Source organism: Petromyzon marinus, chromosome 23 (genome assembly GCF_048934315.1).
Source record: "Petromyzon marinus isolate PM22_M1 ecotype Great Lakes invasive population chromosome 23, UKy_Petmar_22M1.pri1.0, whole genome shotgun sequence".
Classification (NCBI taxonomy): domain Eukaryota; kingdom Metazoa; phylum Chordata; class Hyperoartia; order Petromyzontiformes; family Petromyzontidae; genus Petromyzon; species Petromyzon marinus.
This window is the reverse complement of record NC_133689.1, coordinates 8,678,321-8,704,458: the sequence shown is the minus strand read 5'-3', so window position 1 is coordinate 8,704,458 and position 26,138 is coordinate 8,678,321. Positions and strand designations below refer to the sequence as shown.

The 26,138-nt window shown below is 50.1% G+C and overlaps 1 protein-coding gene across 19 annotated transcripts in view; it reads right to left on the bottom strand.

The window, feature by feature from the left end:
* LOC116945264 (regulating synaptic membrane exocytosis protein 2-like) overlaps positions 1 to 26,138 on the bottom strand; it is a 264,074-nt gene that overhangs the window by 140,231 nt on the left and 97,705 nt on the right. For 15 of the 19 annotated variants that reach the window (XM_076069014.1, XM_076069015.1, XM_032959632.2 and 12 more), the window contains 4 exons: positions 21,725 to 22,089; positions 16,592 to 16,800; positions 14,466 to 14,841; positions 13,173 to 13,807 (listed from right to left, as the gene is read on the bottom strand). In XM_076069014.1, coding sequence (XP_075925129.1) covers positions 13,173 to 13,807; positions 14,466 to 14,841; positions 16,592 to 16,800; positions 21,725 to 22,089 — 1,585 coding nt within the window. The other 4 variants (XM_076069017.1, XM_032959639.2, XM_032959638.2 and 1 more) reach the window with 4 other exon arrangements.

Sequence of the window (26,138 nt, the reverse complement as noted above, 5' to 3'; positions counted from 1 at the left end):
TCTTTTTCACGGATAACACATTCTACTTATCCTCAAACATACTTATCTGTGATGGTGGGGTGGGAAATCCATTGCAGATAGGATGAATACAACACTGCTTTGAGAACTTATACATCCACTATATGTCATCCTCAACATCTCCAAGATCCTCCATGGACTTGCTCCTGCCCACCTCTCCCCTCTCATCTCACTCTACTCCGCTCAACACACTCTCCTACCTCTCCCCTCTCATCTCACTCTACTCCCCTCCACGCACTCTCCTACCTCTCCCCTCTCATCTCACTCTACTCCCCTCCACGCACTCTGCTACCTCTCCCCTCTCACCTCACTCTACTCCCCTCCACGCACACTCTCCTACCTCACCCATCTCATTTCACTCTACACCCACCCCCCTCCGCTCCGGCTGGTTGCTGGAGGCATATATAAGTGGCCGGCTCTTATTGACAAAATGATTGTCACCTGAAGGAAGGTCCATTAGCGGAACATCAGGCGAGGTGACCCATTCATGCAGCAGGGAGGCAATGACGCCTCCTGTAAATTTACAGACAGATTGGGTGGCCCGTGCCATCGGCTATCCCTGGCACGTTCCCGGGCGTGACAATCTGGCCGACGGAACGCTACGGGCGCGACTCTCCCCCGTACGGCGCGAGCGGGGTCCGACGGCCGACCCGGCGGTACTGACCGCGGCAGCGAGATGGAGGCGGGCAGGGGAGCCGCCGCTGCTGCTGCCCAAACACTGCTGCTGCAAGCGAAGAGGAACAACACAGGCAGCGAGTCACCCGGCAGCCCCGCTGACGACAACGCACGGCCAGCGCAGGGTCGCCCGCTCGCCAAATGCACACGGCAATACACGTGTGTTTACCTACGCAACACATCGTCGTCAATTCCAAATCCAATGCCCCATCGAAATCACTCGATAATTACGCCATCAGCTATACCCATACACCTGCAACCTTGTGGATCTGTAGTCCACTTCGCTACCATGTCCTATTAGCACGGTTGGCTACGTGCCATGCATACATACGTACGGTTCAACCCCTATTGAATGGATACAGGGACCAGATAACGTATTGGGATCTCAACCCACGGTCCTTACAGTTGTTTCCGTACAATATTAAGGACGTCACAGTTTCATCAGTGCCGGATGAAGCTAGTGTGGGGCCTGTAGCATGATGTTATAAAGGGGCCCTAAATAAAAAAAAAACACACGTAAATATTAAAACACAATTGTTTCACGCGCATAGTGAAGTTATTGTATTGTTTCATTTGCTATACAGCCAGATAATACGACAAATCGCTAACCTTAAACACCCAGTCGTTCATAAAAGTTGAAATCAGTATAGTACTGTAGTAATAGAGCAAGTGCAGAATCACTGAACCGGAATTGATGGCTTGAAATAATTTAGCGTGGGGCCCTTGAAAGTGCGGGGCGCAGAGCGTACGCTACTTTTGCTACTAGGATAATCCGGCACTGGGTTTAATGCAGAGCTAACGGGCGCAATTCTTATATCGGTGAGGTGGGACATTTCGATCTTGTGGATTACTTTGTCTCAGTGCCTTTCCTCTCCCCCAAGAGACAGAGCGGCCCCGCTGGGAGCAATGGACTCCCAGCCAACGCGTGAATCACGCGCACTCACAAACTGAGATGCGACGTGCGGATTATCACCGCAAACATTTACATTACGGTGCCACACTGCACCGGACGTGGCAACGGGGTGTCGCTCAAGCTTGCTGGTGACCTCGAGCCAGTGGTGGAAATTCCACATTCCCATGACGGGAGGAAACCTCTCTACTGGGTGACGTACTCTCAGTTTCCCCACAACGTGGTACCTACTTCATCAACCCCGAAGGGTGGATGGGCTGACTCGACCTGCAACGGCGATTTCGCACTCGCAACACACCACGGAGCCGGACTTACGAATAGCTTCACCGCCACGTGTAAATTTCGCTTGAACGTGGCCAAAATGACAGTTCGGCTGACCACGTTGCCTCCATCAAAACAAATATCATTTCCAACGAAACATTTGCATTTCATTGTTTTTTTTTTATATTCGCATTATTTTATTGTTTCCCTTCTACGCGACTTTACCGAAAGAACCGAGAATATATATTTGCACGCTGTTAACGAGGCAGAGCTGAGCAACGGGCAAATCCCCCGCCGGTACGTCGAACCGTCAGGCGGCGCGGCCGCTCGCCTACCTGACTGCAGCGCGTCCCAAATGAGCCGGATGAGGCACCGACAACATCGTTTTGTTTCACGCGCGAGATCGTCCTCGGCTACCGCTCCCGCGGCCGCCGAGAGGCACGGGGCGCGCGAGCCGCCGGTGCCGGGAGCGCCGCCTCGCTCCCGGCCACGTCGTTCGCGAGCCGCGCGCCGCCCCCGGGCCGCGGCCCCGGCGCGCCCGCAGCCCCGGCGCTCATCGCATCGTCGCACCGGTAGCACGCGGCGCCGCCGGCGGCGGCGGCGGCGGCGGCGAACTTGACTCGGGGGAGGAGGAGGGGGGGGAAGAAGGGGAAAGCCGTCGTCGTCACGCGACGTCTCCGGGAGACGTCGCAAACCGCCGAATGCGTTCTCGTGGGGGTGGCGTTGCGTGGCGGGGTAGAGGGCCCAGCGATAGCGGACTGGGCGGGGGGGGGGGGAGGCGTGCAGGGGGAGAGGAGCTGAACAATGGGGGGTGGTGGGGAGGGGGTTTCGGGAGGAAGATCGGGGGTGGTGGTGGTGGAGGGGAATAATGGGGACAAGATGATTATGGGGTGTGGCTGCTTTCTCTCTCTGTGTTATGAATGTGACCAGGCAGACAATGATTCCCCTAAAGCCTTGAACGGCCTGTTTGGGGGCATCTGCTGTTCCGCGAGCACCTATGGGGACCGGCGGGGCACACGAGGGGATTGTCCGGTGAGCACCATGTCCGGCTACATCTATCTCACCAGCGGTGATGTCTACACATCGCACCTCCAAAGAGCAATGTTGGCTACGCACGGTGCGAAAGAAGTTCAACATACATACATACATGCATCGCGTCAGGCTCTCATTTAAAGCTAAATTGACCTGGCGAAGGCTCAGGACAAGTTCAGGAAATTCATCACCGATGTTGGTCGCGAGCGGGAATTGAACTCGGGTTGCTGGATTCATAGCATAGTGTGCCAACCACTGCACCACCGCTCTCCACACACGCCCAAAGACAAAGATCCCCCCGTAAAAGCCTTAACAGACTGTAGGGGCAAGTGCTGTTAGCGAGCACCTATGAAGGCCGGAACGGCACACGAGGGGGTGGGTGGCCAGCACCACGCCCGACCGCCTTTGTCTCTCCAGTGGCGATATTTACACACCGCACCAGGTACTCATTTGAGGCTGAGTCGACCTAGGGAATGCCCAGGACCGGTTCAGGTAATCGTCACTGGTGTTGTTGGCCGTGAGCGGGAATTGAACCCGGGTCTGTGTTTTGTTCTCTCTCTCAAATTTAGAAGTTCACTAGATTTGTTTTCTACCTGATGACGACTGCTTGTGTTGCATTATTTAGCTTATTTTTATTTCAACGTGACTTTACCGAAAGAACCACAGAGTAATGCGTCAATGCATTGAATCACGTAGATTTCGTTTAAGCTCACCATGCACGAATGGAAGAATCACGCGTGCAGGAATTGTTTAGGATTTGTAGAAAAATGAAGTCGAAATTGAAAGCTCGCGTTACATTTGTGGCTAAGGGTGTCAATAAAACTGTACACCCTAGGTAGGTAGAGAGAAAAAAAAACAGTTAAAGCATGTGGTTAAAACAATAATAACAAATTATTTGAATCAGTTGAGACCATCACAATCCATCGCATCCCTGGTGTGGGGGGTGGTGAATCAAGCTATAGGTGCTACTCGCTAACAGCACTTGCCCCAACAATCTGTTAAGGCTATACGGGTGGGGGGGGGTCTTTATCATTGTCTTCGGAGCAGTTGTATCGTTTCCTGAACCACCCCAGGCACCTCGGAGTGAGCGGAGTGTCGGTTTCGGTATTTGTCAAAAGTCTCATACACGAGCAACCTCCGTAGATATTCGAGGTGCAGCGTTCCCCTCTTCCGGAAAGAGACGTTGAGACGACCCCTGAAATTAGTCCCGGCTCTTTCAAAATGTCAAGCCACACGATTGATGCTCACCTGCTGTGATGAACTTCCCAGCAGGGAAAATATGGGCTCTGCTCGAGTTCATCCAGCAGTGCATAGAAAAATGGGCTGCAACATTATTATTCCTACAACGGGATATGGGATAAAAGTTTGCCCCGTTATGCTTTGTTTCGCATACATTGCTCATTAATTCAGGAACATATTTCCTTTTAAGAGTAATGTCTTTGCAGATGCGTTCTTTAAAAAAAAATGCGTAAAAAAGATGTTTGGCACAATTTTTAACACGGACAATTTTTTTCGCGATGTAGCGCCTTCCCGTGTGCGCACAGTGAGTACCGCCGAAAATACCTCCGTCACGTGGAGGGGAAAAAAAATCTGCGCTCAATAAATGCTTGAGTTCCGTTGTGAGGAGGAGCTCTCTCATGAGGATCTGATGCAGCTGGAACAACAACGACTACAAGGAGCTGTACCAGCAGCAACAGCAGCAGAAGAAACATGTTGTCCAGCTGTCTTTGGACAGATATTTTTTTTCTTACATTCTACAATCAAGCCGGAAGGTGCAGAGAAAAGCGCAGAAGAAAGTCAGCTTCCTCTGGGCGAACATCGCTGTGGCTCCAGCTTCATTGTCAGATGAAGAGGCAGGAGATCCTGCCGCTTCTTTGTCTGCGTAACTCCACCACGTCTGTGTATAACTCCATCAGCAAGATCTTCAACTGTACGCGAACAACGTCCGTAGATATTCGAGGTGCAAGTTGTATCGAATTCTTAGTATTTATTATTCGTTGAAATGTCTGTTGACTTATAATGCTTCTAAATGTGGAGGGGGAAAACCGGAGGACCCGGAGAAAAAAATCCACACGACCACAGGGGGAGCGTGCAAACTTTAAATTTACAGATGCGAGGGTCCGGATCGAACACGCGACCTCTTGTATACCCAGCGAGGTATTTAACATCTCGCCAAAGGGGTCCCCACTTGCTTGAACACTCGATCAGAAGCCACGACATGTGGTACATCTGGTTGGCGCAGCTCCCAAGATCGGAAGGAGAGGGCCTTCACCGTAAATCGACAGCGTGCGTCAAAGCTGTAAATAACGAGGCAACACTTTCCAGGCACGGTGCCAAACAAACGGAAGAGCAACAAGCTCGTAAAAAAAAGGAAAGTAATAGACAGCCATTTTAATACTCCACAAAGCTCCTGTTGTCATCCAGTGAAATAGGCACGCACGAGAGAAGGAGTCTATTTTGTCGAGCGCCTCTCTGCCTGACACTCGGTTCAGAGTTACGAGGCTTCGGCTTTTTTTTTTCTTGGGCATTTGTGCACTTCACCCTGGCACGGGTGGCACAGGCGCTCGACGCACAGGTCCCGTGGTTTCCCCTCCCACGTCCGCGGCTCGACCATTCAGCGCTCGGCAATCGCTCTTCATTATTCATGTTCATATTTAGGCCCGCGTTGCGCGCGCCGAGACAAAGGATGACACGGCAGGCTTTTTTTTTTCGTCACTGGCGTTTCTATCGACGGTGAATTGCCGCACCAATATTCACGCGACGCGCAACGAGGGAGCAACACGGGCTCGTCTCGACGGGTGAGTCAGGCCCCTTATGGGCTAACGTGAGTCACGGTCAATAAGTCGAAGTGTTCCGATACTTTAACACGCATTCGGCAGTGCTTTCCCCTCCATTGATGGTCCTCGTCCAGTGGTGGAAGTTCCACATTCGTACGGCTGTGCCAAATGCTTTTCAGGTCTGACAAAGAAAACATCCCCCTAACCAGGATTTGAACTTGCAACCTTCTGGATTGATTGTCGGCTAAAGTGCCATAGCACCAACATAAAACCAAATGATATTTATCATCAATTCCAAATCCAATGCTCAATGAAAACCACTGGATAATTTTGCCATAACCTATACCCATACACCTGCAATCTTGTGTATCCACAGTTCATTTCACTATCAAGTGCCAGTGCATGTATTTCTGCGGCACCTATTGTGCTTGGTCTGAAGTGTGCGCTAATGGATTTCTACAGCTGTTGCTGCCCTTCAAAACAATTGGAAATTGCTCCCTTTAAAAAAACCTGTACACGATCGTTTTCTTACCATTCATTGCTGGAAGTTTTAAGTCTAATCCCCCAAGTCGTTCACCATTCCAGCCTGATTAAACGGTCACAATTAGGAAAAATAAATCCAAATTGCGCTGGCACGCAACGCGGTAGATCACGCGCGACAGTTTTGCTTGACGTGGATTGCGCGAATCACGAATGGGGCATCAGGGCTGGATTTGAAAACCATCGTCCTATCAGGCATTACCAGCAACGTTCAACCTGCCACACTCCAACATGGCCGAAACTCGGCGCCGACTGCTGTTAAAATGGAAATAACGCGCCGCCTTGCCCATGCGGCGGAACGTATTCATTAGGTGAAATGATGCGTGAGTCGCGGCGCACTGAAATTAAATACCTCCATCACCGCGGGGAGGCTGCGCAAAACAAACGGTACACGCGTACGTGGAAGAGTCACCGCAGGAAAAATAAGTTGCCCGCCGTCGCTCCGCCCACCCCCCCATTTCATCGACATATTTGCCACATCCCATTTTATTTTTTGCCTGACATTGCAAAGAAGGTTGAAACGTGTTGTTAATTTTTTTTTCCGCATTAGATGTCATGAACTCTCCGTATTGTAACCGGTGGAGATTGCGCCACGGCGTACTGGACAGCACACCGGACTTGATGAATCGTATTCGTTGGCGAATGCTGCTGCGTTGGCAGTGGTGCACAGGCGCAAACAACAACAACAACAACCAAACTCACCACACGCGTCAGTAGCACTGTGCAGCCAGACACACAACTAGGTACGGGCACGGTTAGTCGATCGGCGTGGCGGGGTTAAGCGTGGATACTCCAAGCCCTTCTAAGATGCCGGGCCCAGGCTGGAAATCAGTTAAACTGACGTCCAGAGGAGGGGCTCGTTACAGATCGCTCTTGTGGCGGCTTTTCTGTCAGCAGTGGCATCGACATCATTCCCTTTACTTACCTGGCTAGTTTAGAGCACGGGAGCCAAAACCACAGGGAGACTCCCCCCCCCTCCCACCAACCCCCCCCCCCCCCCTTTTCGGTATATTCCAAAATGAAGAAAAAAAAACGTGTATTTTGTTCCTCAATATTCACTTAAAGCCGCTCCCCACAAATTTTGCAGATTGTTGATGGATTGCTTGGAGTCAGAGCATCAGCACAGTCCCCGGTCTGGGACCGTCAACTCGCAACGCTTTGAGATCCGGCGCAACCTTTGGTGGATGCCAAATTTGAACTGAGAAGCTCAGTGTAGTCTGCTAAGTGCTCTGATGCAATGAAAGGCCCCTAAGCAAACTCCAGTATTTTGAGCCTCGACATTAGAAATCTCACCTGCGATGCCATGATCTTCTAATACTCATTTGAATCCTAGCCTGGTTGTAGATGTCATACACAGCTTGTGACAACAACTTTTTGTTTTCATTTTTTTTTACCAGGTTAAAAAGCTCTTAATTATTTACATTGCTGGGAAGTCATTAGAACTCAGAGGAGACTGAAACATGCAGTTCGGTGTCTATAATAAGGCAATAGATAAATACGTGAGCAAAAATACAAAGGCAAACGAATGGACGCTTGGCACGTTAATAAAGCAGAAAAAAAACTAAGAAGATAAACAAGGCTGAGGCTATGAGCATGGAAGGCCATAATGGGGTTAGTGTTGCATTGATGCTATCAGGAGACTACGGTAAGTGGCAATGAGCAAAGGGAAAACCGTATTTGCCACGAGTGTCACATTTAAATTGTCCAGGCGATGGAAGGACAGACTGGAAGTCTGCCAAACAGGCTATGACAGGCCAAGGTCCCATGGGATTAAGATGTTAAATTAAGCGTTGTGCGCTGAGATGGAAGATTGGACTGACATTGTTTAACTACAAACAGGACGGCAGAGGAGGCAGTTTATTGGGCTGCCAAGGGAGAGCAAATTCAGGATTCCTGCCGCTCCAGAGATAATGATAATGGGATTTCCCCTCAGGATTCAGGGCCTCGCTCCCATTCTGAATTGTCAACCCAAGCGACCCAGGATCCTCAAATTTACAGCTCACGCCTCCTCCTCCAGCCTCGCAGATAAGAAACCAGAATCTCTTATAGTCATGGAAACGGCTGCCTTGTCTTTTTTACAGTAGCCTGCAATCTACTTATGCATTTGTGTCTATGGTGATACACTGAGAGTCCGTTTCATCAAAGTTATCCCCCTTGGTTTCTAATTCCAAACGTCTTATGACACCTATGCTTTTATCAAGCAGCATTTAACATGATAATAACAATGCAATTTATAACGCACACAACATTTCAGAGCTATAAATTACCTCGACTGAGGCGTGGAGCCAAGATGAGCGTCACCTGAAGAAGGCCAGGCTATAAAGAAATGGGCCGTTCATTTTTTTCATAAAAATAGAGATTTTAGAATGCTGCGGGGGAATGTGCAGCGGGATGGCACTCTAGATGGCGGGGATAGCCTGGCAGTGTGCATGGTTCCGGTTCTTGGTATAGGGAGGAAGAGGAGGAGGAGGGAGGTTGCGAGTCACGCTGCCGAGAGTTCTACTGTGAGCTCTGCTTGGGGGCGACGGGAGCGAAGAGGGGTACACGGGGGACGACTGCACGTGGAGGCGCAGTGGCACAAGCAGCAGGCGACCTTTTGGCTGACCCTGCTGGCGATGGGAAGGGAGCGGAGGGAGGCGAGGGAATTCTAGCCGAGGACGGCGGGCGCCGAAGATGACGCAAGGGGGATGGATTTGCAACCGTTGGGATGTGCCTTGAGGTTGCCCGATGAAAATCGAACTGGGACGGGAATTGCAGAAGTTGAAGCGAGACCTGACTCAGCTGTACGCGAAGGTATTGCCGATTTTCTGGTGGAGATGGGTGGAGGTAAATGATGGAGGGCCCTGAGGTGGTAGTTGCCAGGCCTGATTATGTGGTTGGGTGTGGCTGTTGGACATGGTGGAATCGAGGGTGACGCTGAGGGACTTGGTGTGGTCGCAGAGTTGCATAGTGGAGCCAGAGATTAGTTGGACGTGGTGACACGCTGTCTGGTGCTGATCAGGCCACGTGTAAGCGATTCAGTTGCATGCAACCAGGTCACGCATCTGATCGCTTTGCCTTCAGAAAATTCAGATAACCCCCCCCCCCACCCATGTATTATAATAAATGTGTGGGGCGTTTAGACACTTGCCCAATACATTAATTAACCATTGATGGAGATCGAGCCCAGAAATTCCAGGCTGTCAGTTGACCCGTGTGACCTGTCAATATACCTGGCAGCTCATTAGAGTTCCAAACAGGATTTTGATACGGCGGCAGACACCAGATCAACATTTCCCAGAAAATTTTTGTTTTTTTTGCAGGTAAGGGGCAAAGGTTTATGGCCCATGTTCGTTTTGTTTTACACCACCCCCCCCCCCCCATACACAGTGTGACAAAAATTACACAACAGAGTCAGTGACAACGACTTACACCAGTCACAAGACGCAGAGTGAACGCTAATCGGTGAACGGGCCCCGTCCTTCGGAGTAAACAGGTTGATTTACGCGTGGATGAATGCAGTCATCTCAAGGTATGAAAAGAAGTGTACTCGTTAATAATTCATACTTGGGACATCCCCTCTGGGTCATGATAATGCGCCCGATGAAAGAGTGCGGCAGGGCAACAAATCATCGCGCGGCTTTGTCTACCTGTTTCAATTAAGGACACTTTATTCCGTAATTAAAATTGAATATTGCTTGGGCCGGCAGCAGGTGTCAGAGGAGGAAACGTGTTTTCACACTCAGCGTACTTTAAACATGGATTTGTTGAGAAGCGGAGACTGTTTTTTTTTGTGGATGCAAACTATTGTTTAAGCCAAAACATGTGTGCGAGTATCACCAGTAAATATTCCAGTATTTCGCTATTGGGAAATATCGTCATTTAACCATAGAAGCTGCTACCCAGACACCTCCATGTGTATATAAAAAAATAATAATGTCAACTTGTAACACGCTCGAACAGTATTTGCTCACTCTCGACAAGAGAGAACAACTCAGAAGAACGACTCAGAGGAACGAAGAAGGATCCCAGACATGCAAGCAATAAGCCACCAACCCCCCCCCCCCCAACACCCACCAAAGCTCTGCGGTTCTCTACATATGAAGGTGTTATCGGCAAATTAAGGAGTGTTTACATGTGGGAGGAAACCAGAGCACCCGCAGCAAATCCATGCAAGGGGGCAACATTATATCCCAGACAGATGGAATAGGTGCAGTCCACACCTGCTGTATCGCCATCTCCTGGCGAGCCAGGGTAAGGCACCTAGAAGCCCATGGGAAGGGAGCTCAACAACATTTGTGTGATCCACCAATCCTGGCCTCCAGTGCTGGATTGCAGGCGTGCACCAGCACTTCGTGAAGAGTAATTTGTGTGATTTGAACCGGGGCTACCTGCTTCAGAGACAGCCATGCAACACTACACAGCCTTGGTGAAATATAGCCCCATATACATATCTGCAATAACTTCACATACTCTTGGATACCTCCATTCACCGCAATGATACATTAAACATTCCAATCGTATCAAATTGCTGGTGCACCTCAAAACGTTGTAAATATCAATTGATAACTATAACATTCTACAACAAACCCCTGTGGAATTCCATACGCCCTCTAATATCACACATCAGCAGCTGACATGTGACACATTATTAAATAACTCCACATGCCAGATGCCTGTACACACTGCCCCGAATACCACCACATATCCCGAAGTACATCCACATAATGATAACAATGTCTTGTGCTTATACTGGAAGGCATCACTGAGTCTCAATACTTTTGCACATGGGTTCTGCTGTTGGGATGTTTGGCCACTCTATTCCTAAAGAGTGTAATGCGCACCAGAGGAACCCCGGAGTACCTGGGAGGGAAAGAAAAACTCACACATAACGCTCAAATGTCCACATGAATGGGTTGCTGAACTCACTTTCTGAACGGCTTTTCCCGGCCACCTTTTAAGCCCAGGTCATTGGAGAGGATCACAAACCCACGCTGGACCATGAGCGCGTGCCACCGCAAGCTGGAGGCCTCACACCAGCGTGACCCCAAGGTGCGCACAGACACCCAGATCCCTCATTGTCACTCTGGACACATTCAAGTAGAACCACCCCCCCCCCCAAAAAAAAAACCACAAGAGAACAAAAGACAAAGATCCCCCGTAAAACCTTAACAGCCTGTTGGGGCAAGTGCTGTTAGCGAGCACCTATGAAGGCAGGTACGGAACACGTGGGGGTGCGTGGCCAGCACCACGCCCGGCCGCCTTTGTCTCCCCATTGCTCATCTTTGCATATCACAATAGGTGCTCATTGAGCATGAGCTGACCTAGGTTAGTAGTATAGAGCAGTAGTAGTATAGTAATAGTCGGGAAGGCCCATGACCAGTTTAAATAATCGTCACTGGTGCTGGCCGTGAGCGGGAATCAAACTCGGGTTGCCGGGTTCGTAGCGCAGCGCGCTAACCACTACACTACTGCTCCCCACAAGAACATATACATACCCAAAGCCATCCACATAACGTTACCACATTCATGTAACTCTGCCACAATCTATACAACCATAAACTCCTCCATGAAACCCCACTACAACACACGTGTATAAACCAAATCCCTTTCATATAACCCCACCAAAATCTACACAACCCCATATCCCTCCACGTAACCCCACCACAATCTACACAACCCCATATCCCTCCACGTAACCCCACCACAATCTACACAACCCCATATCACTCCTCGTAACCCCACCACAATCTACACAACCCCATATCCCTCCATGTAACCCCACCACAATCTACACAACCCCATATCACTCCACGTAACCCCACCACAATCCACACAATCCCATATCACTCCACGTAACCCCACCACAATCTACACAACCCCACATCCCTCTACGTAACCCCACCACAATGTACACAATCCCATATCCCTCCACGTAACCCCACCAAAATCTACACAACCCCATATCCCTTCACGTAACCCCACCTCAATCTACACAACTCCATATCCCTCCTCATAACCCCACCACAATCTACACAACCCCATATCCCTCCATGTAACCCCACCACAATCTACACAACCCCATATCACTCCACGTAACCCCACCACAATCCACACAATCCCATATCACTCCACGTAACCCCACCACAATCTACACAATCCCATATCACTCCATGTAACACCACCACAATCTACCCAACTCCATATCCCTCCTCATAACCCCACCACAATCTACACAACCCCATATCCCTCCACGTAACCCCACCACAATCTACACAACCCCATATCCCTTCACGTAACCCCACCTCAATCTACACAACTCCATATCCCTCCTCATAACCCCACCACAATCTACACAACCCCACATCCCTCTACGTAACCCCACCACAATGTACACAACTCCATATCCCTTCACGTAACCCCACCTCAATCTACACAACTCCATATCCCTCCTCATAACCCCACCACAATCTACACAACCCCATATCCCTCCATGTAACCCCACCAAAATCTACACAACCCCACATCCCTTCACGTAACCCCACCTCAATCTACACAACCCCACATCCCTCCACGTAACCCCACCACAATCTACACAACCCCATATCCCTTCACGTAACCCCACCACAATCTACACAACCCCATATCCCTCCTCGTAACCCCACCACAATCCACACAACTCCACATCCCTCCTCGTAACCCCACCACAATCTACACAACCCCATATCCCTTCACGTAACCCCACCACAATCTACACAACCCCATATCCCTCCTCGTGACCCCACCACAATCTACACAACCCCACATCCCTCCTCGTGACCCCACCACAATCTACACAACCCCACATCCCTCCTCGTGACCCCACCACAATCCACGAAGCTCCAGGCCCCTCCGTGTGGCCGCACGCCGCCCGCGCAGGGCCCTGGCTCCCGAACCCGGCGGTCTGCGCCGGCCTCCTCCGCCGCCGCCGCCGCCCCCACCTTTCTCGCTGACGCTCTCGCTCTCGATCTCCACGTCCTCGCAGCTCGTGTACTCGGGCGTCGACGCGAGCTCCTCCTCGGAGCTGCTCATCGACATCTGCCGCTTCTTGCCCGATGCCCCCCCCGATCCGCCGCCACCGCCGCTGCCGCTCCCCGAACCTCCGCCGCCCCCGCTCCCTCCTCCTCCTCCTCCTCCTCCCTTCTTCTGCTTGTGCGGCTTGGACGGCCGTATCGACTCGGACTGGTCCGAGCTGAGCGAGTCGTTGCGCAGCATGCTCTCCAGCTTCTCACGCTTGCTCCTGCGTGCGCCGGCCGCGGCCGCGGCGGCCGAGCTGGGGTCGAGCCGCTGCTGCTGCTGCTGCTGCTGCTGGCTCTGAGACTTGGACGGCCTCGTGGCGGCGGAGATCCCCGAGGCGCCGGCCCTCTCCGACGCCCCTGGCGGCGGCACGGCAGTCGCGGGGCTGTGCCGCGGGGGCGTGGGGCTCTGGTAGGGGCCCCCCTCGGAGCGCTCCGTCGAGTAGGAGCGCTGCTGCGCCGGTGCCGAGTCTTTGGCCGCCCGCCGCTGATCGTCCATGGCAGACGCTCCCCCGCCCGCCGCCGCCGCTGCTGCTGCTGCTGCTGTGCCGCCACGTTGCCTGAAGTTCAGAGATTAAAAGTCATGCAATCCTCACGTATATTCCCTTTTTTTTTAATCAGGAAAGGCCTGCTGAGCTTTGTAGGGTTTTTTTTTTTTCGGAAACGACCTGGCCGCAAATGAAAGCTCAACGAAGTGAATTATCACATGGAAATTTACAGCAGCCAAATACTGTAAAAGCACGTTGATTCTAAATGTGGATGTAAAAAAACGGAGGTCCCGGAGGAAGATCCATGCGACCACGAGGAGAGAGACACCGCAAACTCCAAATTAACAGAAGTCAGGGTTGGGATCGAACCCACAACCTCCTGCACACCAGGCGAGGTACTTAACATCTCGCCACCGCGGCAACTGTCCGAGTGCCAGATGGATTGGAAACTTTTATTTATTTATTTAATTGCACATTGACGAAGTGACTCACTTGTGGAATAACAAAATACATAAGCCGACGATATGTCTCCTTAATATTCCCTTCTCTGCACAAGTTATCAGATCCACTCAATTACCGACATTCTGATCACTCCACCCCTAGCCTGCCAGTGCTGGTGAGGCGGCACCACCTCAAGCTGCCCTCCACCCCCCCTCCCTCCCCCCTCCCTCCTCCCCCACCATCCCTCACCCCTCCCCCCGCCTCTTGTCTCGCCCCGCCCGACGCCCACCTGGCGTGCCGCTCCCTGCGCGCCCCTCCGCCGGCCGGCGGCGGCGGCGGCGGGAGCCCTCCCTGCTCCGTCTCCGTGAACGCCAGCGCCACGTCGCTGTGCCTGCGCTCGTGGCGGGCACGCGACACCTCCGCCTGCAAGCGCATGCGCTCCTCATCCGGCGCCGGGCGCACCGGGTAGCGAGCCAAGTTGGGGTCACTGCGGTAGCGCCCTTGAGCCGCTGGCTCTGGCCGCAGCTGCTGCTCCGGATCAACGTTGCCGGACGACGCCGACGCCGATGCGGCCGCCGCCGCGTCTCCCTCCGCGCCGCCCGGTTTTGATGGCGCCACGGGCTGGCCCTGCTGGGACGTGGACGGCTCTCCCCTTTGCCCTGTATCTGCGAGTTGCCGGGGTGGGGGGTGGGGGGTGGGGGCGGTGCAGGACGTCGGCGTGTTGCGCGATTGCGACCGCAGCGGCGGAGGCGTTGGTTGGAAAGAGGGCGAGCGCTAGCCGCGACCGCCCTACTCGCTCGACGTAACATGATGTGTTCACGACAGCAGCATTAAGAGGTCGATCCAATTGGTCGGAGTTTTTCGCACCTCTCCATTGGGCAAATGAGTGTCGGGTGGCGCTCGTCTCTCTTGGCTAGGCTGAGCCGGTGGTGGAAATTCCACATCTCCACGGTGAATGGCAGTTTCTCCATAACCACGGTTAACAACCACTGTTAACTTCCCACAAGGCAGTACTTATTATTATTATTATCTCATTGCCCCCCCCCGCCCCCATGGTTAGATCACCGGCTTCAACTCGAGACATTCCTTGCACCACACCCTTCATCTTGATACGATGTCTGCTCATATTGGGAAGCCACTGGAGCTCTCTATCCAGCTTTAAATCTAGATTGAGAAATTGAAAACTCATTTCTTTAGAACTGATTTTTTTGTGTTTGGTTTGTTGTCCTTCCCGCACGACCTATTATCATGGTTGGCTATGTATGGTGCGAAAGAAGTTCAGCATACATGCGGCGTGAGCTGGCCCGATGGTGTGATCTGTTGCGAGCAATTTTCAAACATTATATTTGAGCCACACCATGCCTCATGAGTTTAGGACCTGTGTCCAAATCCCCTCTCTCATCTAAACCCAGGAGATACAGAGTTTCAGGACGTGTGTCCCAATCCCCTCTCTCATCTAAACCCAGGATCACAGAGTTCAGGACCTGTGTCCCAATCCCCTCTCTCATCTAAACCCAGGATCACAGAGTTCAGGACCTGTGTCCCAATCCCTTCTCTCATCTAAACCCAGGAGATACAGAGTTCAGGACCTGTGTCCCAATCCCTTCTCTCATCTAAACCCAGGAGATACAGAGTTTCAGGACCTGTGTCCCAATCCCCTCTCTCATCTAAACCCAGGCTCACAGGGTTCAGGACCTGTGTCCCAATCCCCTCCCTCATCTAAATAAATAAATATATACTACCATCATCAACACTCATCACTGTCACCAACATTATTCATAGTCATCACCACCACTACCACCATCGCCATCCCCAATCATCACCACCACCATCACCATCCCCAATCATCATCACCAGTACCACCATCATCATCACCACCACTACCACCATCAACATCATTGTCATCACCAGCACCACCGATGAATAGTGGTGATGATAGTGATCGTAGTGCCGGTGATGATGATTGGTGGTGGTATTAATGATGGTGGTAGTGGTGCTGGTGATGATGATTGGTGGTGGTATTAATGATGGTGATGATGGTAGTAGTGGTGATGATGATTGGTGGTGGTCTTAATGATGGTGATGATGGTGGTAGTGGTGCTGGTGATGATGATTGGTGGTGGTATTAATGATGGTGATGATGGTGGTAGTGGTGCTGGTGATGATGATTGGTGGTGGTATTAATGATGGTGATGATGGTGGTAGTGGTGCTGGTGATTGCCATGAATTATGTTGGTGGTAGAAGTGATGACAGAAGTGGCATTTTTGGTGCTGGTGGTGGTGGTGATGATGGTGTAGTTGGTTCTTACGGCGATATCGGTGGTGGTAATGATTGACTACATGCTCATTACTACCACCACCACCACCACAACGACCATCATCACCACCATCACTGTCATCCACGCTGCTTCTCACCGTGCTTGTGTGAAGATCGTGAGCCGGGGCCTCCGCGCTGGCTGCCCCCACGCTGCTGCTGCTGCTGCTGCTGGGAGGGCCCCGCTGGGAGCCCCTTGCCGGAGGGACCGGCCTGCGCCTGCGCCAGGGCCGCCGCGGCGGCCGCTCGCCGCTCGTCGCGCATACGCACGGCGCGCACGTCCAGGTCCCCCGAAGAGGCCGGGCGTTTCCTAGCGCACGGAGAGAGCGCGGTTACCTCTCGCGGTTACCCCTCGCAGCTACCCCACGGGGGTAACCCCACGCACGGCGAGAATGCACGGTTACCCCTCGCGGTTACCCCGCGCAGTTACCCCACTGGGGTAACCCCATGCATGGCGAGAATGCGCGATTACCCCTCGCGGTTACTCCGCGCACGACGAGAAAACACGGTTATCATTCGCCACGCTTCGGCATCACACTTCCTTCCTCGTGCCGCAGCCCTGAAATGGGGCAACGTTGGGCCAACGTTGGTCCAAAGGTTCCAACAACCGCATGCCAACAGTCTGTCTGTCCTTACAGCATCCGAACGTTTGCCTTTAGCCCCCCTCCCCCCCCCCCCCCTTGTTACAAAGTCAATAGGTCCTTCAAAGACCTCCCTTGCAGTCTCATCACCACCACCATCTAGTTGTAGGTCTTCTATTCCCCTTAGTCACTGACCCAATGCTTAACTTGCCTTCCTCCATCCTACACAAATATCCCATCCATTGCAACATCACCTCTTTCTCTTTCCCTCCCTCGCCCCTCCACTCCTTCCCGTCCCTCCCCATACTCATTTGGTGATCCCTAAGTACCCCTCTGTCGCAGTCCCTCATTCCTAAACCTTTGCACACCCCTGCCATCTACACCATTATATTGCCACCGTTTTTTTTACTATATTAAGCGCCTTAAGTGAAGGCGTTTTATAAATAAATATCACGTCTACTTTTTCGTCGCATTCCACTCAGAAATTCTAAGTTGCTCATCCTATCTTGCCAATTATAATCACATGTCCATTCACACAGCATTTGTTCATACACTGCAGATTCATGAGCTAAATATACGGAAGAAAATTTTTATACGCTTTTCGCGCATTTACATTTTCTACACTGGGTACAAGATTATTGTGGCGAAGCGCCGGACTGGGGACAGTTTCAATTTAAAATCCTGGTCCGGGAGTGGAATCAACAAATCATCTCTCTGTGGTCGATAAAAAGGTACCACATGATGAAAAATAAACTGTGATTGTCGTAGGATGCTGGAAATTCAGCCACTTTGCTCAGGGCCATAACTAGAAATAGCCCTTGGGTCATTGACCTAAACATGACTTATTGCCACCGATCGGGGGTAGAAAATGCTAGCATTGCTGTACCTGGCGCATCTTATCTCTAGATCACGAACATATATGATAGCGAGGTCACCGTGATGTGTTTTTTTTATGAGGGTGGGGGTTGGCCAACACCACGCCAAGCTGCCTTTGTCTCCCTGGTGGCGATGTTTACACACTGCACTAGGTAATAATTTGTGGCTGAGTCAACCTTGGGGAGGTCCAGGACCGGTTCAGATAATCGCCTCCTGGCGTTGGCCATGACCGGGAACCGAGGTTCGTAGCACAGCGCGCTAACCGCCGCACCACCGCTCCCCACACCCCCGCACGTGCATCACCGGTGACTCTCACGTCATCGGTCCATGAAAGGCCACGTGATGTTGAATTCTCACTCCGTGATTAGGCACCAAGGCCCCCCTCCCCCACTACCGCCCTATGCCTCGTGGCCCTGGAGTTGGTGACGCTTTGCGGACGAGGTGGTTTCTTTTTTTTCCCACGTCGTACGAAATCAATGCGACTCGATGTTTGTTGCCGACGTAGTGTCCACATAAGTGGGTCAGGCCACGAATTAACAATAGCCGGCGATCAATAAAAATTGTGCCTCTCTCTCCGACTCTGCGAACGCCGCCCCTTGCTTTCTGCCTTCACGGGTCAAAGGGGAAACGATCAGCATTCCTCCCCCAGTTCATTTACACCAGTGCCTAAAATTAATCATCGGCTCGAGAATCTGTCGCCGCGCATTATCACCCAGCGCGCGGCGAACTGCCTGCGGATCTCTCCCGCACTCGCTCAGTGCCGAGACATCGCAGCCTACATATAACGTCGTTGCTCATCTGTGTCAAAAGTAACATGCGATGTTTAAGAGAAATTCATATTTTTTTCTACATTAGTCTCCAGCCATTTTTTTTGTTTTGTTTTAATTGGTGCTGACTAACTGCGGTTGAGAAGCATGGTCAATCACAACAACAACAACAAAAATACAGACAAACTGAAAATCCCACAAGGAAGCATGGAGAGATGCATGCTTGGAATTGCACTGAGGGACAGATAAGAGGAATACACGTGGTTTACAATGGATGATGGCCTATGGTCAAGAATAATATGAATGTATTCGAGGAGACGCCCACCAAGAAGATGGAGCAATGAGATCAGCTCGTGTGCATGTGCTCGGTAGATTGGTCCGTGACCTCCTGCCAGCAAGCCTTCCATACTTCACGCGGAATCTAGGTGCACCTATCCTGGCACAAGTGTTGTGGTGAAGTCACCACCACTTAGTTGGGAATGCCAGCCGTTGTGTTGTTGTCGCATCTCAGGCTAGTGGGAGGTGGTGGTGACTTGGGAAGGCCTTCATCCAACAGTGGATTGACCACGGCTAATGACAATGATTATTACATGCATGGGGTTACAATGTGAAATGGCACCACACTCAAATGATCATTGGGTGGTACTCATCCTGAGGGTACTGAACCAGTGGTGGAAAATTCCCCTCCACAGCCAACACTGTATCCATAGAACATCCATCGCCACTTCTTTTATATATGCCAGAGAGAGATACTGCGCTGAGTCGAACCACGACCTGGATTTGGTGCCAGACTGCCCTACTATTCAATTATTGCACCATTATTACTAAGCCATCGTGAATTATTATATTCTTAATTATACCTGGGAAAAGTCTCATCGAGTCTCAAAGTCAATTTCAGGAGCGTTCTGTATTGGGTGCGTAACCAATTCCTTCATGAGTGATGTCCTTCGTTAAAACCCAACACTCAAAATTTGTATTCTGCTCAAGTTCAAATTCTACTCGAATGCCACCATGAATGGGGAACTTAGCGGGCGGTGACGCTATGGGCAACGATGTCACCGAGACGCTAAGAATTGAGAGGAAACGTTCGCTTGAGAAAGCCACGATTATACCACCTGAGGGAGCAATACCTCAGTGTTTCCAATCAGGGCCGGATTAAGATTGTGTAGGCCCCTGGGCTACAGGTACTGTGAGCGTCCCCAGTAATGTTTTCAAGAGGAAAACAAAGTTAAAGAAAAATAAAATGTATTTTTCCAAGGCCAACAACAAATAAAATTCAGCATTCACAAGTGAAATAACTTTTTACTTCATCTCTGGAGGCCCCTTCAGCTGGCGGAGCCCCCTGGACTGCAGCCCCCTAAAGCCCCCCCCCCCCCCGTGCCTTCATCGGGCCCTGGTTCCAATTGATGTGGCCGAGAGCACTGAATCAATCTGTCAAGGCTATTTCAAGAGGGGTGGAGCGGTGTGCACAGTGGCAATGTGCGTACATATGTTGAACTTCTTTCGCACCGTACGTAGCCAGCTGTGCTAACACGACAAACCCCAGTGACTTGAGTCCTCGGTGGCAAGTGATATGTTTTACCAGCCCACACCGGCCCGTTTTGGCAAAGTGTGGACAAACGACCCACACGACTGGCAGGCCTTCATCCAGCAGTGGATGAATTAACAAAGGTCTGTACATTATACGTTTGGTATTTTCAATGTTATCGATATGCAGAAGGTTTGCTTGTATACAATTGGTTGAAAGTAGGGACGTTACATGGCTTTAACATGAAGCTACACTTCATGTTAAAGCCATCAATGGGCCACCGCTTATAGCATTCTTCCAGGTGTCGCGATTCAATGCCCCTAGCCAGGGTCAAATCCAATAAGTCATCGATATATAATCTACGCATAAAGAAGATGTTATGGTCCCCTCAAAGATGTGGCTTTTTATTATTGTTGTTATTGTCAATGCCCACGTAAATAGTAAATTAAAAGAGTGGCAATTAATGCATTGTACGTGGGTGCCGAAATTTACTGCAGGAGCAATATATTTCCAAAAGAACATGGCTAAGCGTTGTCACCTACGTACGCTATTACACGCAGGTAAAACACTCCACCTAGAACTGTGGACCAGCAGATGGCAAGTATCAGAGCAACCTGTCTACGATTCACACCTCACAATCTGCTCTCTCAACCAATCTCGGCTCAGTCTGCATCCGGATTGGCTCAAGCCAAGTTCCCCCTTACTTTTAAAAAACGAAATCTACCTTTGGAGGCCAATATTGTGTCATATCTCCCTCTGACTATAATAGCTGGAATTGAACAAAGTGTAACTTTACACAAATAAAGCTCGTGTCCTAGAAAGTGGGTACAGCAATTTGGAATGCTTTGTTAAGGTGACTTGGGGATTAACACAGCATCAGAGAACTGAGTCAGTACTGCTGATGAGATCTTGAATGAAAATCTCGTGATGTACAGCATTTTGATGGTCAAAATCATGGCTGACAATAACTGCACGCCAAAACATGATATTAAAAAAAAAAGTTTTTTCTTTGAACTTAATTCGGCGTATGCCAGTGAATTTTGTTCAGATTGCCAATGCAGTGTGATATCACCTTCCGGAGGCCATTCCCTAACATGGGGCCATGTTAGAGAAGCGGCGTAGGTACCGAGAGTACAAGGGGTGAAACTGCACTGGGACCCACGGGGGTCCAGAGGGGGCCCAAGCGCCGGGCTCCTAAGAGAGCGGAAAATCGGGCCGCTTCGATCTTTGCGTCTGGGGCCCGTGCCAAAGCACGCTCCGCTCCACTTCGCTCTGCCGCTTTCTTCCGGGGAAAATTTAGAACGAAAACGTCCCACACATTACGAACACGAGCGGTCCGAGTTTCCGTAACCTTGCAAAATTCGTGGCGGAACCCAAAATGCGGCGTGTTTTTTTGTTTGTTTTTTTTGGGGGGCGGGGGGGTGGGTGGGGTGGGGTGGTTTTCAACAAAATCGCTTCGCAAACTGCGCTCGCTCGGCGGACCTCTCTCCGGGCGGCTCGCTGCGCGACCTCAGCGTCGCCTGCCTGTTGAGATCCTTCTGGGACAGGTTGGAGTCGTGGCGGCGGAGCTGCGACGTCGTCGTCGTCGTCGGCTGCTGCTGCTGCTGCTGCTGGTGGTGGTTTCCACCGCCAGGGGGCCCCGTCGCTCCCAGGGGGCTCTGCGACTGCGAGCGCTCCTGCAGGCGGAGGCGCTTCTCGCGCGGGGCGTCCGACGGCCCCGCCCGTGGGACGCCTCCGCCGGCTCCGTCCGGGGTGGTGGCCTGCTGCGGGCCGCCGCTGTAGAACCAGGCGCCCGACTTGATGAGAATCTCCTGCTGCTTGCGGCAGAGGTTGCACACCCACATCACCTGGGGGAGGGCAACGCGGGAGGGAGTGGGTGGAGGGGGAAAGGTGGATGGGGTTGTGGTGTTGGTTGGGGGCAGGGCGGATGGGGATGAGAGTAAAAGAGAGAATCCAATGTGGATCAACACAGAAGCCAATGAATCAATACGGAAGGATGGATAACAACGGGGAACGTTCAAATCGCGTTGCTCGTAAGAAAATTTGGAAGGAACCGGAAAGAGAGGAAGACCTAAGAGAGAATGGCTTGATGAAGACATTATAAGAGATTGGTGCCAGAATGATGTGGCACCACTGGAGCATATTGGCACAAGACAGAGGAAAGTGCAAACAAATGACGAAATGTGCAGTGGACACCTACGAGCTGTCTGCTCACGGAGCGTGATGATTATGACAGAAGTCAAAGTGTCTCCCCCTGTGCTCGTCTTCCATGGCAGTCCGAAGCCAGTCGTGGAAATTCAAAATTCCTATGGAGGAAGTCAGTTTGACTCAGCTCATTGTCTTTTTGGGGTTGTCAAAACGAATATCACTTCGAACATTGAACAGTGGTTACCTTATAGATTCGCCTGCCCCGTCATAGCAATGTAGAATTTCAACTACTGGCTCAGGCCCATGAGCACTGCCCCACATTATTGGAGAGACACTTTGGGCAATAACTTTCATCAATAATACCAAGATACAGACTGATGCCACTGTTCAAGATCTCCTTACAGCATGCGAAGAATGTCTTGGAATTTACCTGACAGGTTTTAACCTGATGTCAATAGACAGGCTAACTGAGCGCATCTTCCAAACCCTTAGATGTGCAAATGAGTTTAAATCCTGGTTGAGGGTTGACCCAGTCCATCATCCCTTCAAGGTAGATAAAAATGTATGTATGTATGTTGAACTACTTTCGCACCATACATAGCCAACCACACTAATCGGAGGTGAGAGATTTATTGTCCTACGGATAGACTCGCCCCTGCTATGGGAATGATGAATTTCCACCACTCGCTCAAGGCTGTCAACAGGAGATTAGCACCCCCTCATATTTGATCATTTTGCGCTGTGCTGATGAGCGGAGTTACTTGCTCAATAAGTATTTATTGCTGGGTACGCGCAGCTTGTAACAGTCATTGGGGAATGTCTCCAAGACCATTGCCTCGCTGCAATTGAAACCAAGCTCACGTGGATTTCCTGTATTCACTGACGCAGTGCTCTGGCAAGGGCATTACTAACCCCCTTGTGACACCCAAATCACCTCTCATTGCCATCTTTGATGTGTTCCATCTGAACAGAGCAAATAGACCACATCCGCATGTATTGCTTTACATTGTTCCACTGATATCGCATTTCTTTAAGGCTAAAATTATATCTGAATATGATACTTAGTAATATTTATTTATTTTCTGGAGATGACCTGTATTTTACAAATGTTTCTCGTGGGTGTGAAGTACTATCTAGTAACAACGCCAAAATGTAGATGTTTTAAACTTAAGCTAAACATCAATCATGCATTTGGTGAGTTATACTTGAAAAGTAACAATGGGGGTGAAGATAGCAGGTCATGCATGATGTTGCAGATTAATCTATAGTAGGTGGGGTTAATTTCATGTACCTCTGTATTATTCCATAACGTAATTCTTTTCAGGCTCCACCATATTTTAAGTGCAATCTCTTGCTGACGCCACAGGGAGCTCCAGAGAGACCCTCTAGAGGGCATTTGGCCTACTCTTCCACGCTGAAGCAGAGGAAGCGCCCACACTTTACCCCACCACACGCCACCTGCCGATCGACTGACTCTGGTGAGCCCATTGGTACTTGCTGGGTGGGCAGAGGCAGGGGGGAATAACAAAAACTTGCCCATTGTTTCAACTGCCACGTGGAGTATTATTTTACTTTGATTAAACTATTGTTTTTTTTTTATTTTACCAGGTAAGGCCCACTGAGCTATATAGATATTTTTCGGAAGCGACCTCACCACAAATGATAGCTCAACGAAGTGGCTCATCATGTGGAAATACTCGAAACGCACGTTGATTCTAAATGTGGAGTGAACAACCGGGGGACCTGGAGAAAAATCCACGCGACCACCCATTTTTTCAACTGAGATTGAGCTGTAGATCTCTGTATTGCCAGTTCAGTGTGCTAACCAACACACGGAGACAACCATCAGCCTGTGGTGGGTACCCATTCGTACTGTTGGGTGAACAGATGCGGAGGAGGGGGACGGGGGTGGGCTTAACAGAAATCTTGCCCATTACAGGATCCCCTTGTTATTCCCAATGGATACGTTCCGGAGATGCTCGTGAATAGCAAATGTCTCAGATAATGATATTGGCCTATGAGAATGAATGACCTTAAATAAATACATACGGAAGCTATTAAATAGATGAAAATTCTCATGACGCAATTTCGTTCTATATAATAAACATAAAGTAAATCAAAATAAATGTTAAAATATTTAATAATCCTTTACAAATGAACTAACCTGATCTGATCACTTTATCGCATCAAATTATCTCATCGCTTATTCTCATCACTCTATCTTGTCACTTTTTCACATCGCATTCTCTCTGCTCACTTTCTTTCTCTCTCGATGCAGCAGTTGTTTAGCGTTCCAGGTGAAGTGTTGCTGAAATCTCGTGAATAACGAGGAAAGACCGTACTTCAATTGCCAAGCCGGGAGACCAAATCGAATGGGCGACACATGGATTGCAGGGTCCAGTTTGCTGTACGTCCTTCACAAATGGTTCACTTGCAAGTGAACATCAGTAAAAATACGTCGGAGTGTAACTCAATCCTATTGACAAAGACAAGATACCAGTGTTCATACACTTCTGAATGTAAGGGGCATCGAAGGACTGCTGTGCGCGCATATGAACACACCGCGCATTACTCTTTGGGTTTTTTTCGGTAAAGTCACGTAGAAATAATAAAAAAATATATAATAGCATACTATTTCTACGTGACTTTACCGAAAAAAACAAAAAGTAATTCCTGCAGTCACGAAAGCAACCAATCAAGTTCACACCGTGCATATCCTCTTGATATTCCTACTGGCACATCTCTGTTTTAATTCCACTCCTGGATGAGGGTCTTTTGATCATCCTTTGCCACGCTGGTCAGTGCATGTTGGCGAAGGTGGGGGAGCATTGACATTGGAGCACGGCATAATTGGTAGGACAGATATTCTTGGGTCTTTCGGTAAAGTCACATAGATAGGTTCAAAGATAATAACAAAAAAAAGTACGACGTTTCGATCTTGTTATTTTTTGGTATTTTCTTTGAACCTATCTACGTGACTTTTACCGAAAGACCCAAGAACATGAATTCCTGCAGTCACGAAAGCTTTACGTCAGGACAACAGATGTTGTTGCACTGCCCTCTGCTGAAGCAGTCGCCCTACACAGTGGCCTACAACACCTGTTGTATGCTTGGTGATTGCGCATCCAAGCACAGTCGAGGCTCAACCCTTCTTAGCTTCTGCGATGTGACATTATGGACGATTTGGCCGTGACCCTTTGATTATTACCCCGCGGTAAATTGACCTATTTAATTCACCTTTCAAGGCATGGTGAAAACCCTTAATCAGATTCTCATTAAGCCCAAAGTGGAGTCATTATTGTTGTAGCGTTATCAGTAATCTTTTCATCTCGAAACTTAACATGTGTGTCTATTAACCCGAAGGCAAGCAGGTCTATAACCTGAGATGAAGGCTTAGCTCGGATTCAACAGGGAGTGCTGTACATTCTCTGTTGTTTGTTTTCCCCGTGTTTATCACCCATGTCCACTGCAGATAATTGATGTAATTGATTAATTACATCCAGAAGCAGATGGATTACTTCACTATTCTGGCAAATCACCCGATGATGCTGGATGTAATTACTGGCGAAACGTCATACTCAGATTGTAAATGTTGTGGATTTACTCTCCAACAGACCGGTGGGCTGAAGTAGTAACTAAATTGGCGCGTTGTTTACGTGACAAACCCTTATTGGCCTTGTCGGGTGGTGGAGGGTTACGACACATTTATACTTACGCGATCTAACCCAAAAACCTTTTACGATGAAAG